This window comes from Typopeltis vanoorti, chromosome 14 (genome assembly GCF_054136105.1).
Source record: "Typopeltis vanoorti isolate ZY-2024b chromosome 14, IOZ_Tvanoo_1.0, whole genome shotgun sequence".
In the NCBI taxonomy this organism is placed as follows: domain Eukaryota; kingdom Metazoa; phylum Arthropoda; class Arachnida; order Uropygi; family Thelyphonidae; genus Typopeltis; species Typopeltis vanoorti.
The window spans coordinates 107,391,367-107,408,928 of record NC_143562.1 but is presented as its reverse complement, the minus strand read 5'-3'; the positions used below and the strand labels follow the sequence as shown (position 1 = coordinate 107,408,928).

Here is a 17,562-nt window from a genome sequence, read left to right as displayed (position 1 = left end):
AAATTTCTCAAAGAAAACTAGTTTCTTTCTCATTGGATTAAGCAAGATATTACCAGATATCATGCCTCTGGATTTCTTTTTTTGAGGCTACATAAAGGGCAGAGTGCATGCAAAGAAGGTTAAATACATCAAGAATTGAAGAGACATTAGCTTCCATCACTGATTGTTTAATTTTAGGAAGAAAATCATGTATAACCTTGATGTTCTGCATGTTGTTAATGGGACTCATGGTGATTTACTGAAGACTACCATGGCTGAGTATTGACTAAGCCATGGTAGTCTTTACTAAAACAGAAATGTTGAGTTTGTTTATTACCAACTCCACATTTAAGGTTGAGTTGGTAATAAACTAAAAATTATTAAGGTTTAAAATAGGTGAATAATTTATGGACACCCTAGATTTTTAGTATTAACATGAGAGAAAATCTCATTGATATTCCCACTTCACAAAACGTTATATTCCTCTTACATTGACTCATATACTCAATTATCAGAGAAGGTTTCAAATTTGTCTAGTTAATTGTTGATAAATTTTTATTGTTACAAATTGTACAGTCATTCTTTTCTTTATATATGTGTGCTTACAGTTTTTAGTTCTTCTTTATTTGCAAGTTGCTCTCAGATTGTTTATGAATTCGGAATTTTTGTTGATATGATATTCATTAAAAAGTATAGTTTGAACAATTAAGTAAAATCAATTTTCTTTTTTAAGTGATATGGCTTGCAGTGTAGCAGGAATAACTTCAGATGCAAATGTCCTGACAAATGAGTTACGGCAGATTGCACAAAGGTAATTAATATTATCTACTTATTGTGTTACATATTTAACATCAATGCGCTATCTGCATGCTACACATTTTATTAATTCTTCATTATTAAAGACATTTTCATGCTGTAATTAGCTCTAACGAGAATAAGAATTATGATGATAATATTCATGTAAATAATTTATAAGTGTCTTATGTATGCAGCACTGAATTGCTGCACATTAATGGGTTCGCTACTGTAACATTTTTTTTTTTTTTGAGTTATTGCTGTAAATAATTTAATATTTTAATTTTATATTCTGTTTTATATTTTTTATATTCTTTATTCTTTTCTTACATTCTTATGTGTAGTTTTTTCATTATATTTTATATTTGCTATTTTAGTAGTAGATGACAATTGTCATATGTTGGCAGAAGTAGTAGTGCAAACTTGTGTAGCTTGATTTCAATAGAGTCAAAAGTAGAAAATTTGTATTCTGTTCAAATGGCAGTCATGCCTTCAGGTCTCTTGACAAAGCATTTGGCTATAACTCTTTTCCGGCACTGCTTCTATCCATGTCACATCCTGATGGCTCTTGCATCATCACTCACAGAAAAAGTGAGTATCTTGACTTCTCTTCCCCAAATGTTCGTATAATTAATGTTAACAAATGTCCCCCCCTAACCTGTCCTGGTTACCAAGTGATTAGTGTATCTACTCTCCAACCAACAAGTTGTGGGCATTGATGTGTGAGATTGTCTTTAGGTGGAAGATGAATTTTATTACATGGTTGAGACCACCACCCCACTTATTGGAGGCCTGAAGTGACTTGGAAAAAAGTTCCATGTCTCTGGACTGTAGACATGAATATATTTCACATGCAAAACACTGTTTTTCTTCCTTGGGAAAAGGATTAAAATCAAGTATAAAATTTCTTGGTATCTTTAACGTATAATAAACCCAAGGTAAAAAACATTCTGCATCTTTCTCTCATCCAGAGATTTTTATTAACACGTTGACAGCCATATAAATCAAATACGATTCACACTACATTTTTTCAATGCGTTGCATGAATCATATTTGCTTCGCATAAAGATTTTTCTTTCAGGGTGCGTAGTTCACCTGTGATTCATATCTAAATGAAATGCTTATGGGTAATGGAGATATGGGGCCTGGTAAACAGGTTTATATAGTTAGCATGGTAGGATTTCAACTACATGTACAGCAGGTGGCCTATTATAGGGGTTTTATTTTTACCTGATTTAGGCCAATTTCTAATGTTGAATAAAACAATAACAATGGTGCTAAATATTTATTTATAATATATGTCGTTATAAATGTGTCAAATCATAAATTTTTCTTGTAAAAAATTGAAAAACTAATAAACAAAAAATGACAAACAATAGAGAAATAGATATGAAAAAAATAATTAGGTGAAATTATTACTAAACAATTACAAAGTACAGTTATGCACAATAGTAAAACAGCGAACACAGTAACATTTTTTGCACTGAACACATTTCCACCATGTTTATGTGGCCTTAGATGTTGCATATTTTCTATTATGTTCTTTGGTTAACTTTTTGTAGCAATATGTACATCTTCTCCTATTACTGGTACCAACCTCTTCTAAAATATGTTTTTCCTTGTCTGAAATCGAAGTGATATTATTTTCCTTTGGTGTAATTCCTTTTGCGATTTTTTTCTCTAAATTCTGTGATGCTAATGTTTTTATCAGTAACTCGCTTATATACTATAAAAGTGTTCACCACAAAAAGGGGTGCTTAAGGGTCAAAGCTATATAACTGAGAGGAGACCTCCACATAGCCTTTAAAGGAATGCAGAGAACCGACCAGGTCTTCTGACCTAATGTCCAATCCTCACCTTCTCGTGGTGCACCCTGTTGGGTATCTACTTTGATACTGAACTAACGAGGATGGGCTGGCAATTTGGTATTTAGCCGACCAAATTGTATTCTTATTGGTTAAACCAAAATAAAAAATGATGGTACAACATGACAAAATTTCATGCCGGCTGGGGTGTCGCCCGGTTAAACAAGGCCCCCGTTGTTTTCGCCAGGGAACCAGGGCGAACAGCGAAAAGTCAGCTACTGGAACAAATCTGAAAACAAACCCCAACTCAACATCAGAGTTAAAGATCGGTACTATCAACGTAAGAAGCCTGAATGGCAAAGAAATGGAGCTAGCTGAGGAATTAGATAAGTACCAGATCGACATAATAGGGGTGACTGAAACAAAAAAGACCAAAACTGGTGAGATCTTTCTGAGCAATAAAAGAAGGAGTAGCCATAGTATTCAATACAAAATATGAGGCTAATCTTCTTGAATGGCAGTCAGTCTCAAGTAGAGTAATGTGGGCAAATATGAGAATGGGGAACTGGACAATGAGACTTATTTGTGCCTATGGTCCCACAGAAGGCTCTACTAAGGTAGAAGTGGAGGAATTTTTTGAGGCTTTAGAAAAAGCAACTGACACAATGAATAAGGAAAAGTTGGTCCTTGTTGGAGATCTAAATAGCAGAGTAGGAAATGATTGTGAGACATACAAAAATATTTTGGGAAAATTTGGAGAAAAGAGCAAAGCTAATAATAATGGCAAATATCTGTTGGATTTCTGCTCAGGACATGGACTGGTTATTACTGACACCATGTTCCAACATAAAAATGTGCAGAAATTCACACTGAGAGAAGAGGCTAGGAATAAGAAAAGTCTCATTGACTATGTTATTGTTGATAGTGATGTTTTCTCCCTGGTGCAGGACACCAGAGTGTACAGAGGATTTGAAATTGGAAGTGATCACTATTTAGTCTTGAGCAGGATAAAATTGAATTTCATATTGAAAAGAATAACATGTAAGAAAGTTTTAAAGCGAATAAAAGTTGAGCAGCTCTCAGATGTGAACTGTAGACTAAAATACAGAAATATTATTGAAAAGAAAATGAAAGTGTTTGAGAACAGGAATCAAACCTTGGAGATTCAGTGGCAAACTCTGAAGGAAACATTGATTGATTCTGCCAGAGAGGCATGTGGTGAGGTTGTGTGCAAGGATAAAAAAATCAGAACTCCCTGGTGGACACAGGAAGTTAAAGAGGCAGTGAAGGAAAAGAAGAAAGCATATCAAAAGTTCCTGGCAAATAAGTCAGCTTTTACTCTTACAGAATACAGAGACAAATGTAAGAAAGCTAAACAGTGTGTAAAACTAGCTAAACAAAAGTCATGGGAGGACTTTGGCAAGAATATAGAAAATAAATATCAAGAAGGTGGCAAAATATTCTGGAGGTTGTTGAAGAAGCTTAGGAATGGAGGAAAGAGTGCTGTAAAAGGAATTAGAGATGATAAAGGTGAAATGAAAACAGGAGAAAAAGATATCCTTGAAGTATGGAGTAATTACTTTGAAAAACTGCTAAATGAAACAAGCAGTGATGACAGCACAGTGATAAAAAACACTGACCAGGCATGCAGTCAGGAATACATATCCATACTTGAAGTAGAAAAAGCCATCAAAGGCTTAAAATGTGGAAAGGCAGCAGGAGTAGATGATATTCGACCAGAAATGCTGAAGTATGGTGGTATAAGAGTCTTACAGTGGCTGCATTGCATAGTTCAGAAAGCCTGGACAGAGGGACGAATTCCCGATGATTGGAGTAGAGCTCTCATAGTACCCATATATAAAAAGGGAAATAAAACTGAATGTGAGAATTACAGAGGTATTTCCCTACTGAGTGTTCCTAGCAAGATCTATGCAAGTATACTTGAGAAACGGTTGAGAAGAATTGTGGAAGAAAAGCTTGGTGAAGAACAAGCTGGATTCAGGCCAAATAGAGGCTGTCAGGATCAGATCTTCACTTTACAACAAATAGTCGAGAAAGCATGGGAATATAACAAAGATCTGTATTTAAGTTTTGTCGATTTGGAAAAGGCATATGACAAGGTGCAAAGAGAGAAGCTATTCAATACGCTGCAGTTATATGGTGTCAATGGGGCATTATATCAAGCAATACTTAGTCTTTATTTGTGTTGTGAGTCAGCAGTTAGAATTGAAGGAAGTACAGGGAGATGGTTTAATGTTAAATCTGGTGTGAGACAAGGATGTACATTATCCCCTCTGTTATTCATTATTTATATGGATCACATTATGAAGGAATGTGGTATTAAACCTGATATCAAAATAGGAGATGTTAATGTCAGCTCTTTGCTTTATGAGGATGATGTTATACTTCTAAATAAATCCGCTACAAGTCTGCAAGATTCTCTGACTAAATTGAATAGCTGTTGTAATAGATATGGTATGAAGGTCAGCATTAAAAAGACAAAGACAATGAAAATAGGTAGAATAGTTGAAAATGTCAACTGTGTTGTGAATGGAGAACCTGTGGAACAAGTAAAACATTTCAGCTACTTAGGCACAATTTTTACTGAAGATGGTAAACTAAATATAGAAATAGACAACAGAATCAGCAAAGCTGGTATCGTGGGAAGTCAATTGAATAAATTCATATGGAATAAGAAAGAAATTAGTCGGAACACTAAATTAGCTGTATACAAGACGGTGTTCAAACCAATTTTAACTTATGGATCTGAGAGCTGGGTCAGAAGTAAAACACTTGACCAAAGACTAGAGACCGCAGATATGAGAGTCCTGAGAAAGATTAGAGGCGTGAACAGATGGCATCAATGGCAATATCATATTAAAAATGAGGATATTAGGAAAGAACTTGACATTGTCAGCATCCAGGAATGCGTTAGCAGAGTTAATCTCAGATGGTATGGTCACTTAAATAGAATGGGAGAGGAAAAATTAGCAAAACAAGTGTTCTCTGCCAGGTTGGCAGGAAAACGACCCAGAGGGAGACCAAGATATAGGTGGATTGATACGGTACAAAGGGCCTTAGACGATAGAAATATAAGATCTGATAATGTTGGAGTCTTGACAAGTAATAGACTGATTTGGAGGAAAATTGTAGATAGGAAGATAGTAAGGATGTAATTTTTTCATATAGTACTGTCATATCCTGTACACCCCTTGAGGGTACATGGCAGGAATTTGTTGATGATGGTGTTCACCACAGCAGAACCTAAAATAATTTCAACTGCAAGTTTTCGGTACCATTTCACACTTCTTCGAAGACAAGAAGCATAGGCTTTTACCTGATCGGATAGATCAATAAAACGTTTGCTTTTGTTATAGTCTGTAATAGCTTCCGGCTTTTGCACTTCATTACCATTTTTCTTGCTGTAAAAGATTTCATTTTGTTTGTGTGTTTTGTTGATAACATAAGCACTTCACGTTTATCGCACCATTTTATTACCACCACCCCTGTGTCACTTTCTTTACCAATTATTTCACCCTTTTTCAATTTCTTCTGGGTAACATCCTGTGGAATTCCTTTACGATTTTTTCTCAAAGTGCCTACAAGGTATGTTTCTCTATTCAAAAGTTTGTGAGCTAATTCAATACTGGTATAATAATTATCTACATATATTGTGCATCCATGGTCAAGTAGATTCTCACAAAGTCCCATAACAATTGAAGTTGGAACACTATTAGTGGTATTAGTCTTTTCTGAGCCTCAGTATATCTTGAAATCATATGTATATCCATCTTCAATACACAATTTGAATAGTTTTATGCCAAATTTGTTTCGTTTATTCTTGATGTACTTACAAAAGGCAAGACGACCTCGGAAAGGGACTAAAGTTTCTTCTACTCTATTTTCTGGAAATTTTTTCTTATATGATTTATGAGAGGTGTAAATTTATAGTCTTTCAGAAGTATTTCCACTCTCGTCTGTGAAGTGCCAGTTACTGAGAAGATCGAACCAATTCCATGACATAACTTGTTTGATTTCTGTAGAATAGAGGACGTTATTCTACCAATAACACTCTAATTTTGGCATCTGCACTAAACAACCAAATTTGCAGACCCAAAAAAATCTTCATTTCATTGGGATTTGTGTTTTTCCACTTTCTTATCCTTGCTTTTGGTAGAATTGTCTTACTGAGTTTTTGAAGAGCATATCTGTTGGTTTCTTGCACCATTACGTCCAGCAGTCCTTCATCAACAAACATAAAAAAGAAGTCTACAAGGTGTTTATCGTGCATTTCTTCAATAAAATTTTGTTTTATTCCAAAATTATTATCCGCAAACTGAAAATGTTTTAGATTATCACCTGTAATTTCATTCCATTGTAGGTCGGTTGAATTCACATTTCCAAGTCTACAAGGATAGAAAAATCAGAACTCCATGGTGGACTCAAGAAGTTAAAGAGGCAGTGAAGGAAAAGAAGAAAGCATATCAAAATTTCTTGGCAAATAAGTCTGCTTGTGCTCTTAGAGAATACAGAAACAAATGTAAAAAAACTAATGTAAAAAACTGTAAGAAAGTTAAACACTGTGTAAAACTAGCTAAACAAAAGTCATGGGAGGACTTTGGCAAGAATATAGAAAATAAATATCAAGAAGGCGATAAGATATTCTGGAAATTGTTGAAGAAGCTTAGAAATGGAGGAAAGAGTGCTGTAAAAGGAGTCAGAGATAATAAAGGTGACATGAAAACGGGAGAAAAATATATCCTTGAAGTATGGAGTAATTACTTCGAAAAATTGCTAAACGAAACAATCAGTGATAGCACAGTGGTAAAAAACACTCAACAGGAATACACCCATACTTGAAGTAGAAAAAACCCATCAAAGGCTTGAAATGTGGAAAGGCAGCAGGAGTAGATGATATTCGACCAGAAATGCTGAAGTATGGTGGTATAAAAGTCTTACGGTGGCTGCACTGCATAGTTCAGAAGGCATGGGCAGGGGGACGAATTCCCAATGATTGGAGTAGAGCTCTCATAGTACCCATATATAAAAAGGGAAATAAAACTGAATATGAGAATTACAGAGGTATTTCCCTACTGAGTGTTCCTGGCAAGATCTATGCAAGCATACTTGAGAAACGATTGAGAAGAATTGTGGAAGAAAAGCTTGGTGAAGAACAAGCTGGATTCAGGCCAAATAGAGGCTCAGGATCAGATCTTCACTTTACGACAAATAGTCAAGAAAGCATGGGAATATAACAAAGATATGTATTTAAGTTTTGTCGATTTGGAAAAGGCATATGACAAGGTACCAAGAGAGAAGCTATTCGATATGCTACAGTTATATGGTGTCAACGGGCATTATATCAAGCAGTACTTAGTCTTTATTTGAGTTGCAAGTCAGCAGTTAGAATTGAAGGAAGTACAGGAAGATGGTTTAATGTTAAATCTGGAGTGAGACAAGGGTGTACATTATCCCCTCTGTTATTCATTATCTATATGGATCACATTATGAAGGAAAGTGGTATTAAACATGATATCAGAATTGGAGATGTTAATATCAGCTCTTTGCTTTATGAGGATAATGTTATACTTCTAAATAAATTCGCTACAAGTTTGCAAGATTCCCTGACTAAATTGAATAACTGTTGTAATAGATATGGCATGAAGATGAAGGTCAGCAATAAAAACACAAAGACAATGAAAATAGGTAGAATAGTTGAAAATGTGAAATGTGTTGTGAACGGAGAACCTGTGGAACAAGTAAAACATTTCAGCTATTTAGGCACGATTTTTAGTGAAGATGGTAAATTAAATATGGAAATAGACAACAGAATCAATAAAGCTGGTATGGTAGGAAGTCAATTGAATAAATTCATATGGAATAAGAGAGAAATTAGTCAGAACACTAAATTAACTGTATACAAGACAGTGTTCAATCCAGTTTTAACTTATGGATCTGAGAGCTGGGTCAGAAGTAAAACACTTGACCAAAGACTAGAGACCGCAGATATGACAGTCCTGAGAAAGATTAGAGGTGTGAACAGATGCCATCAATGGCAATATCATATTAGGAAAGAACTAGACGTTGTCAGCATCTAGGAATGCATTAGCAGAGCTAATCTCAGGTGTTATGGTCACTTAAACAGAATGGGCGAGGAAAGATTAGCAAAGCAAGTACTCTGCCAGGTTGGGAGGAAAAAGACCTAGTATAGGTGGATTGATACAGTTAAAAGTGCATTAGAAGGCAAAAATATGGATGATAATATTGGAGTCGTGACGGGTAACAGACTGATTTGGAGGAAAATTGTAGGTAGGAAATTAGTAATGATGTAAATTTTTCATGTAGTACTATCATATCCTGTACATCCCTTTCAGGGTCAAGCACCTTTTTCTACTTGTATGTGAGATATATGACTTCTGCATTAATTCAACCTTGGTATCTCTCCCAGTCTGACTCCCGCTGATGAGACCTCGATAAAGGTTGAAACTGGTTTAGGTAGTGGTCCTTCCCATTATGCATTGCATTATACACGTCCAAAAGGGAGGGGGGTGCTTTGCATTATGGGATACATACTAAGGCAAGTGATATGAAGTCATTAGCCTCTATATACTAGTAGCTTAGATGTGAATATATTTAACTTTTGGATTTGGGAGCTGGGTTAGAAATAAAGCACTATATCAAAGACTGGAGTTCTGAGAAAGATTAGTGGAGTGAATAGATAGCATAAATGGCAGTATTGTATTAAAAGTGATGATATTAGGAAAGAACTCGCCATTGTTAGCATTTAGGATTTTGTTAGCAAAGCTAATCTCAAATGGGAGAGGAAAGATTAGCAAAACAAGTGTTCTTTGCCAGGTTGTCAGGAAAAAGATCTAGACAAAGACCAAAATGTAAGTGGATTGATATACACTAAAATGTTCTTTAGAAGACAGAAATATAAGATTGATAATGTTGGAATCTTGATGTATACCAGATTTATTTGGAGAAAAATATTCGATTGGAATTTAGTAATGGTGTAACATTTTGATGTAATACTATCATAATATCCCGCATTCCCCTTTAGGGTACATATCAGGAATTTAATTATGATGGATAAGGGTATCATTTTGGAAGAAATTCATTCATTATCCTCAAGTATTAATAGGTATCCTGTTTGCATTCTTGAAAATTTTCTGCTGTTCTGTCACAGCTTGTTTTGTTTAACAGTCTTCAAATTCATTACTCCAGATATCTAGGATAACTTTATCTTCAGTTTTCATGTCACGTTTATCATCTTTGATTCCTAAGCTTTTTCAGTGAACTCCAGAATGTTTTGCCATCTTCAAGATATTTATTTTATATATTCATACCAGCCTTCCTATGACTTTTGTTTAGCTACTTTTACACATGGCTTAGTTCGTTTACATTTTTCTCTGTATTCTTTTACACCATCTTCTGACTTATTTCCTAGGGACTTTCAGTATGCTTTCTTCATGTCCAGGACTGCTTCTTTAACATGTTGGGTCCACAGTGGTGTTCCTATTTTTCTATCCTTACAGACAACTTTATTTCAGTTTTTCTATTCAATAATGTTGGATAGTTAATTCTACAGTTTATTTGTGAAAGTTGTTCAACTTTAATCCTTTTTAAAACTTTCTTACATACTTTTCAGTGTAATAGTCAGTTCCAGTTTCAAATCCTCTGTACACTCTTGTATCCTGAACCATTATGAAGATATCACTCTCAACAGTGACAATTAATGAGGCTTTTCTTATTTCTTACATCTTCTCTCCACATGAACTTGTCCACATCTTCATGTTGGAACATGGTGTTAATAATGACTGTTCCTATCCTGAACAGAAATTCAGGAGAGTCTTACCATTATTATTGCCTTGCCCTTTTCTCCAGATTTTCCCAAAACGTTTTTGTATGCCTGGTGGGATTCAATTCATTTTCTACTCTGCTGTTCAGATCTCCAACAAGGACTACTTTTTCAAATTGTTTATGCTAGCTGCCTGCTCTAATGACTGGAAAAATTTCTTCTTCTTACTTAGAGGAACCCTCTTTGGGACAGTAAGCACAAATTGGTTTCATTGGTCATTTCTCCATTTGAAGTTTGGCCACATAACTCCAGTTTGGCTACTCCTTCCTTGATCATTATTGCCTGAATATAGCATCCTATATTTATTAATTAGTAAGATCTCACTTGTTTTTTGTCTTCTATGTCTCAGTAATGCCACTTACGTTCATGTGATACTATTCCAGTTGTGCAAGTTTGATTTCCTTTCTGTTAATACTCCTTGTGTTGATGGATCCTATCTTCAGTTCTTCTGATGTTGCATTTATTCTTCTTCTAGTTGTTGAGTTGGGGCTTGTTTCAGTAGCTGACTTTTCACTGTTTACCCTGGTTCCTTGACGGAAGCATTGGGGATCCTTGTTTAACTGGATGATGTCCTAACCCTCATGAAATCTCATCATGTTGTACCATCATATGTATTTGTTGTTTAAGCCAATAGAGATTAAAATTTGGTTGGCTGAGTCTCAGATTGCCACCTCATTCTTGTTCATTTAGCACCCATTGGATACCTACTGACAGGGCCTACCACTTGAAGGTGAGGACTAGATATTAGGTCAGAAGCCCAGGTGGTTCCCCGCATTCCTCGAGGGCAATGGAGAGGTCTCTTTAGACTGATTTTGGGTAATATTTGCACCAACAATCACATCATGATCATCCAGCCTAGCAGTTTATAATCCTAAAAGCATTCCCACATAGAGGCTGTTTTAATGATGCTGTGCATGCTAAGGTAGCATGCACAGCATCATTAAAACAGCTAGTGACATCATCTAGTGACTGTTCTCCCCCACATCCCTCCCAAATAAAATAAAATTAAATGTTAAATGCTTTCCAATTCTCTTCCTCACCTAATACAGGCCATAGCAAAACGTTTGTAACGAGATCCAGCATGCTTAATGGAGTTTGCCCCTACGTTCATATAAGGACAAATTATCACATCTAGGATCATGCAAAGTGCCCTGTACATATGATGAATTTCTGCTGACTGTAGACAAATAGAAAGCTTTCTTGGTAACTGAAACCATAATCTGAGTTGCTTTCCCTTGCACATACCTTGCCAGTTTTAAAACACTTAGAAGTCAGGTGTATAGGCGAGAACGGATTGCAAGTAAATATGAATATGCAAAATGAATGGTTCATACAAAATTTGTTCTATTCTGTAAATGATGATTTCTCATTCATCTTTTTTTTAATACAGATACCTCTTGCAGTTTGGTGAATCAATCCCTTGTGAGCGTCTTGTCTGCTGGCTCTGTGATTTAAAGCAAGCATATACTCAATATGGAGGTGAGTGGAGTATTACTTTATTTAGTAAACTGCAGACAGTAGTTTAGTAAACTTTAAAAAAATAAAAGAACAAAGAATAATACTCATAAGGGAACCTTTAATGTCATGAGAAAACTACATGTCAAATTTTTTTCATTTCAAAAAGCATTTCAGATAATATTGTCATGCAGAATTTTAACCGTTCCTCACAGCTAATTACAAAAATGCCAAAAGTGTGAATGCATGTCAGTGCACACTTTGAAACCAGTTGGTTGCAGTGATATGTGTGATGTTCATCATCATCATCAAATTCCTGCCATGTACCCTTAAGGGGTGTACAGTATATGATAATACTACATGAAAAATTTACATCATAACTAACTTCCTATCTACAATTTTCCTCCAAATCAGCCTGTTACTTGTCAAGACTCCAACATTATCAGATCTTATATTTCTATTGTCTGTGGCACTTTGTACCATATCAATCAACCTATATCTTGGTCTTCCTCTGGGTCGTTTTCCAGCCAACCTGGCAGGAGAACACTTGTTTTGCTAATCTTTCCTTGCCCATTCTGTTTAAGTGACCACACCACCTGAGATTAGCTCTACTAATGCATTCCTGGATGCTGACATTGTCTAGTTGTTTCGTAATATCCTTGTTTTTAATATGTTATTGCCATCTGTTTATGCCTCTAATCTTTCTCAGGACTCATATCTCTAGTCTTTGGTCAAGTGTTTTACTTCTGACCCAGCTCTCAGCTCCATAAGTTAAAACTGGTTTGAACACTGTCTATAGCTAATTTAGTGTTCCGACTAATTTCTCTCTTATTCCATATGAATTTATTCAATTGACTTCCTAACATACCAGCTTTGTTGATTTTGCTGTCTATTTCCATATTTAATTTACCATCTTCACTAAAAATCGTACCTAAATTACTGAAATGTTTTACTTGTTCCACAGGATCTCTGTTCACAACACATTAGACATTTTCAACAATTCTACCTATTTTCATTGTCTTTGACTTTTTATTACTGACCTTCATGCCATATCTGTTACAACAGTTATTCAATTTAGTCGGGGAATCTTGCAAACTTGAAGCGGATTTATTTAGAAGTATAACATCATCCTCATAAAGCAAAGAGCTGATATTAACATCTACAATTTCAATATCATGTTTAATACCACTTTCCTTCATAACGTGATCCATATAGATAATGAATAACAGTGGGGATAATGTACATCCTTGTCTCACTCAAGATTTAACATTAAACCATCCTCCTGTGCTTCCTTCAATTCTGACTGCTGACTTGCAACTCAAATAAAGACTAAGTATTGCTTGATGTAATGCCCCATTGACACCATATAACTCATCATCATCATCATCAAATTCCTGCCATGTACCCTCAAGGGGTGTACAGGATATGACAGTACTACATGAAAAATTACATCATTACTAACTTCCTATCTACAATTTTCCTCCAAATCAGTCTGTTACTTGTCAAGACTCCAACATTATCAGATCTTATATTTCTATCATCTAAGGCACTTTGTACCGTATCAATCCACCTATATCTTGGTCTTCCTCTGGGTCGTTTTCCTGCCAACCTGGCAGAGAACACTTGTTTTGCTAATCTTTCCTCTCCCATTCTATTTAAGTAACCATACCATCTGAGATTAGCTCTGCTAAGGCATTCCTGGATGCTGACAATGTCAAGTTCTTTCCTAATATCCTCATTTTTAATATGATATTGCCATTGATGCCATCTGTTCACACCTCTAATCTTTCTCAGGACTCTCATATCTGCGGTCTCTAGTCTTTGGTCAAGTGTTTTACTTCTGACCCAGCTCTCAGATCCATAAGTTAAAATTGGTTTGAACACAGTCTTGTATACAGCTAATTTAGTGTTCCGACTAATTTCTTTCTTATTCCATATGAATTTATTCAATTGACTTCCCACGATACCAGCTTTGCTGATTCTGTTGTCTATTTCTATATTTAATTTACCATCTTCAGTAAAAATTGTGCCTAAGTAGCTGAAATGTTTTACTTGTTCCACAGGTTCTCCGTTCACAACACATTTCACATTTTCAACTATTCTACCTATTTTCATTGTCTTTGTCTTTTTATTGCTGACCTTCATATCATATCTATTACAACAGCTATTCAATTTAGTCAGAGAATCTTGCAGACTTGTAGCGGATTTATTTAGAAGTATAACATCATCCGCATAAAGCAAAGGGCTGACATTAACATCTCCAATTTTGATATCAGGTTTAATACCACATTCCTTCATAATGTGATCCATATAGATAATGAATAACAGAGGGGATAATGTACATCCTTGTCTCACACCAGATTTAACATTAAACCATCTTCCTGTACTTCCTTCAATTCTAACTGCTGACTCACAACTCAAATAAAGACTAAGTATTGCTTGATATAATGCCCCATTGACACCATATAACTGCAGCGTATTGAATAGCTTCTCTCTTGGCACCTTGTCATATGCCTTTTCCAAATCGACAAAACTTAAATATAGATCTTTGTTATATTCCCATGCTTTCTCGACTATTTGTCGTAAAGTGAAGATCTGATCCTGACAGCCTCTATTTGGCCTGAATCCAGCTTGTTCTTCACCAAGCTTTTCTTCCACAATTCTTCTCAACCGTTTCTCAAGTATACTTGCATAGATCTTGCCAGGATCACTCAGTAGGGAAATACCTCTGTAATTCTCACATTCAGTTTTATTTCCCTTTTTATATATGTGTACTATGAGAGCTCTACTCCAATCATTGGGAATTCGTCCCTCTGTCCAGGCTTTCTGAACTATGAAGTGCAGCCACTGTAAGACTCTTATACCACCATACTTCAGCATTTCTGGTCGAATATCATCTACTCCTGCTGCCTTTCCACATTTCAAGCCTTTGATGGCTTTTTCTACTTCAAGTATGGATATGTATTCCTGACTGCATGCCTGGTCAGTGTTTTTTATCACTGTGCTGTCATCACTGCTTGTTTCATTTAGCAGTTTTTCAAAGTAATTACTCCATACTTCAAGGATATCTTTTTCTCCTGTTTTCATTTCACCTTTATCATCTCTAATTCCTTTTACAGCACTCTTTCCTCCATTCCTAAGCTTCTTCAACAACCTCCAGAATATTTTGCCACCTTCTTGATATTTATTTTCTATATTCTTGCCAAAGTCCTCCCATGACTTTTGTTTAGCTAGTTTTACACACTGTTTAGCTTTCTTACATTTGTCTCTGTATTCTGTAAGAGTAAAAGCTGACTTATTTGCCAGGAACTTTTGATATGCTTTCTTCTTTTCCTTCACTGCCTCTTTAACTTCCTGTGTCCACCAGGGAGTTCTGATTTTTTTATCTTTGCACACAACCTCACCACATGTCTCTCTGGCAGAATCAATCAATGTTTCCTTCAGAGTTTGTCACTGAATCTCCAAGGTTTGATTCCTGTTCTCAAACTCTTTCATTTTCTTTTCAATAATATTTCTGTATTTTAGTCTACAGTTTACATCTGAGAGCTGCTCAACTTTTATTCGCTTTAAAACTTTCTTACATGTTATTCTTTTCAATATGAAATTCAATTTTATCCTGCTCAAGACTAAATAGTGATCACTTCCAATTTCAAATCCTCTGTACACTCTGGTGTCCTGCACCAGGGAGAAAACATCACTATCAACAATAACATAGTCAATGAGACTTTTCTTATTCCTAGCCTCTTCTCTCCATGTGAATTTGTGCACATTTTTATGTTGGAACATGGTGTTAGTAATAACCAGTCCATGTCCTGAGCAGAAATCCAACAGATATTTGCCATTATTATTAGCTTTGCTCTTTTCTCCAAATTTTCCCAAAATATTTTTGTATGTCTCACAATCATTTCCTACTCTGCTATTTAGATCCCCAACAAGGACCAACTTTTCCTTTTTCATTGTGTCAGTTGCTTTTTCTAAAGCCTCAAAAAATTCCTCCACTTCTACCTTAGTAGAACCTTCTGTGGGACCATAGGCACAAATAAGTCTCATTGTCCAGTTCCCCATTCTCATATTTGCCCACATTACTCTACTTGAGACGGACTGCCATTCAAGAAGATTAGCCTCGTATTTTGTGTTGAATACTATCGCTACTCCTTCTTTTCCTTGATTGTTATTGCCTGAATATAACATTTTGTATTTATTGCTCAGAAAGATCTCACCAGTTTTGGTCTTTTTTGTTTCAGTCACCCCTATTATGTCGATCTGGTACTTATCTAATTCCTCAGCTAGCTCCATTTCTTTGCCATTCAGGCTTCTTACGTTGATAGTACCGATCTTTAACTCTGGTGATGTTGAGTTGGGGTTTGTTTTCAGATTTGTTCCAGTAGCTGACTTTTCGCTGTTCGCCCTGGTTCCCTGGCGAAAACAACGGGGGCCTTGTTTAACCGGGCGACGCCCCAGCCGTCATGAAATTTTGTCATGTTGTACCATCATTTTTTATTTTGGTTTAACCAATAAGAATACAATTTGGTCGGCTAAATCCCAAATTGCCAGCCCATCCTCGTTAGTTTAGTATCAAAGTAGATACCCAACAGGGTGCACCACGAGAAGGTGAGGATTGGACATTAGGTCAGAAGCCCTGGTCGGTTATCCGCATTCCTTTAAAGGCTATGTGGAGGTCTACTCTCAGTTATATAGCTTTGACCCTTAAGCACCATATAACTAGCGTATTGAATAGCTTCTCTCTTGGCACATTGTCATATGCCTTTTCCAGATCGACAAAACTTAAATACAGATCTTTGTTATATTCCCATGCTTTCTCAACTATTTGCCTTAAAGTGAAGATCTGATCCTGACAGCCTCTATTTGGACTGAATCCAGCCTGTTCTTCACCAAGCTTTTCTTCCACAATTCTTCTCAACCGTTTGTCAAGTATACTGGCATAAATCTTGCCAGGAACACTCAGTAGGAAAATACCTCTGTAATTTTCACATTCAGTTATATTTCCCTTTTTATATATGGGTACTATTAGAACTCTACTCCAATCATTGGGAATTCGTCCCTCTGTTCTGTCCAGGCCTTCTGAACTATGCAGTGCAGCCACTGTAACACTTTTATACTACCATATTTCAGCATTTCTAGTCGAATATCATCTACTCCTGCTGCCTTTCCACATATCAAGCCTTTGATGGCTTTTTCTACTTCAAGTATCGATATGTATTCCTGACTGTATGCCTGTTGAGTGTTTTTTATACTGTGCTATCACTGATTATTTCATTTAGCAATTTTTCGAAGTAATTACTCCATACTTCAAGGATATCTTTTTCTCCTGTTTTCATGTCACTTTTATTATCTCTGACTCCTTTTACAGCACTCTTTCCTGCATTCCTAAGCTTCTTCAACAACCTCCAGAATATTTTCCGCCTTCTTGATATTTATTTTCTATGTTCTTGCCAAAGTCCTCCCATGACTTTTGTTTAGCTAGTTTTACACAGGATTTCGCTTTCTTACATTTGTCTCTGTATTCTCTAAGAGCACAAGCTGACTTATTTGCCAGGAACTTTTGATAGGCTTTCTTCTTTTCCTTCACTGCCTCTTTAACTTCCTGTGTCCACCATGGAGTTCTAATTTTTCTATCCTTGCAGACAACTTCATCACATGCCTCTC

The 17,562-nt window shown here is 35.9% G+C and overlaps 1 protein-coding gene across 1 annotated transcript in view; it reads left to right on the top strand.

The window, feature by feature from the left end:
* The window catches only part of Prosalpha3 (proteasome alpha3 subunit), a 91,778-nt gene that overhangs the window by 29,605 nt on the left and 44,611 nt on the right, over nucleotides 1-17,562 (top strand). Inside the window, exons 3-4 of the mRNA XM_090403439.1 lie at nucleotides 713-790; nucleotides 11,831-11,919. Coding sequence (XP_090259565.1) covers nucleotides 713-790; nucleotides 11,831-11,919 — 167 coding nt within the window. The remainder of the gene's footprint in view (nucleotides 1-712; nucleotides 791-11,830; nucleotides 11,920-17,562) is intronic.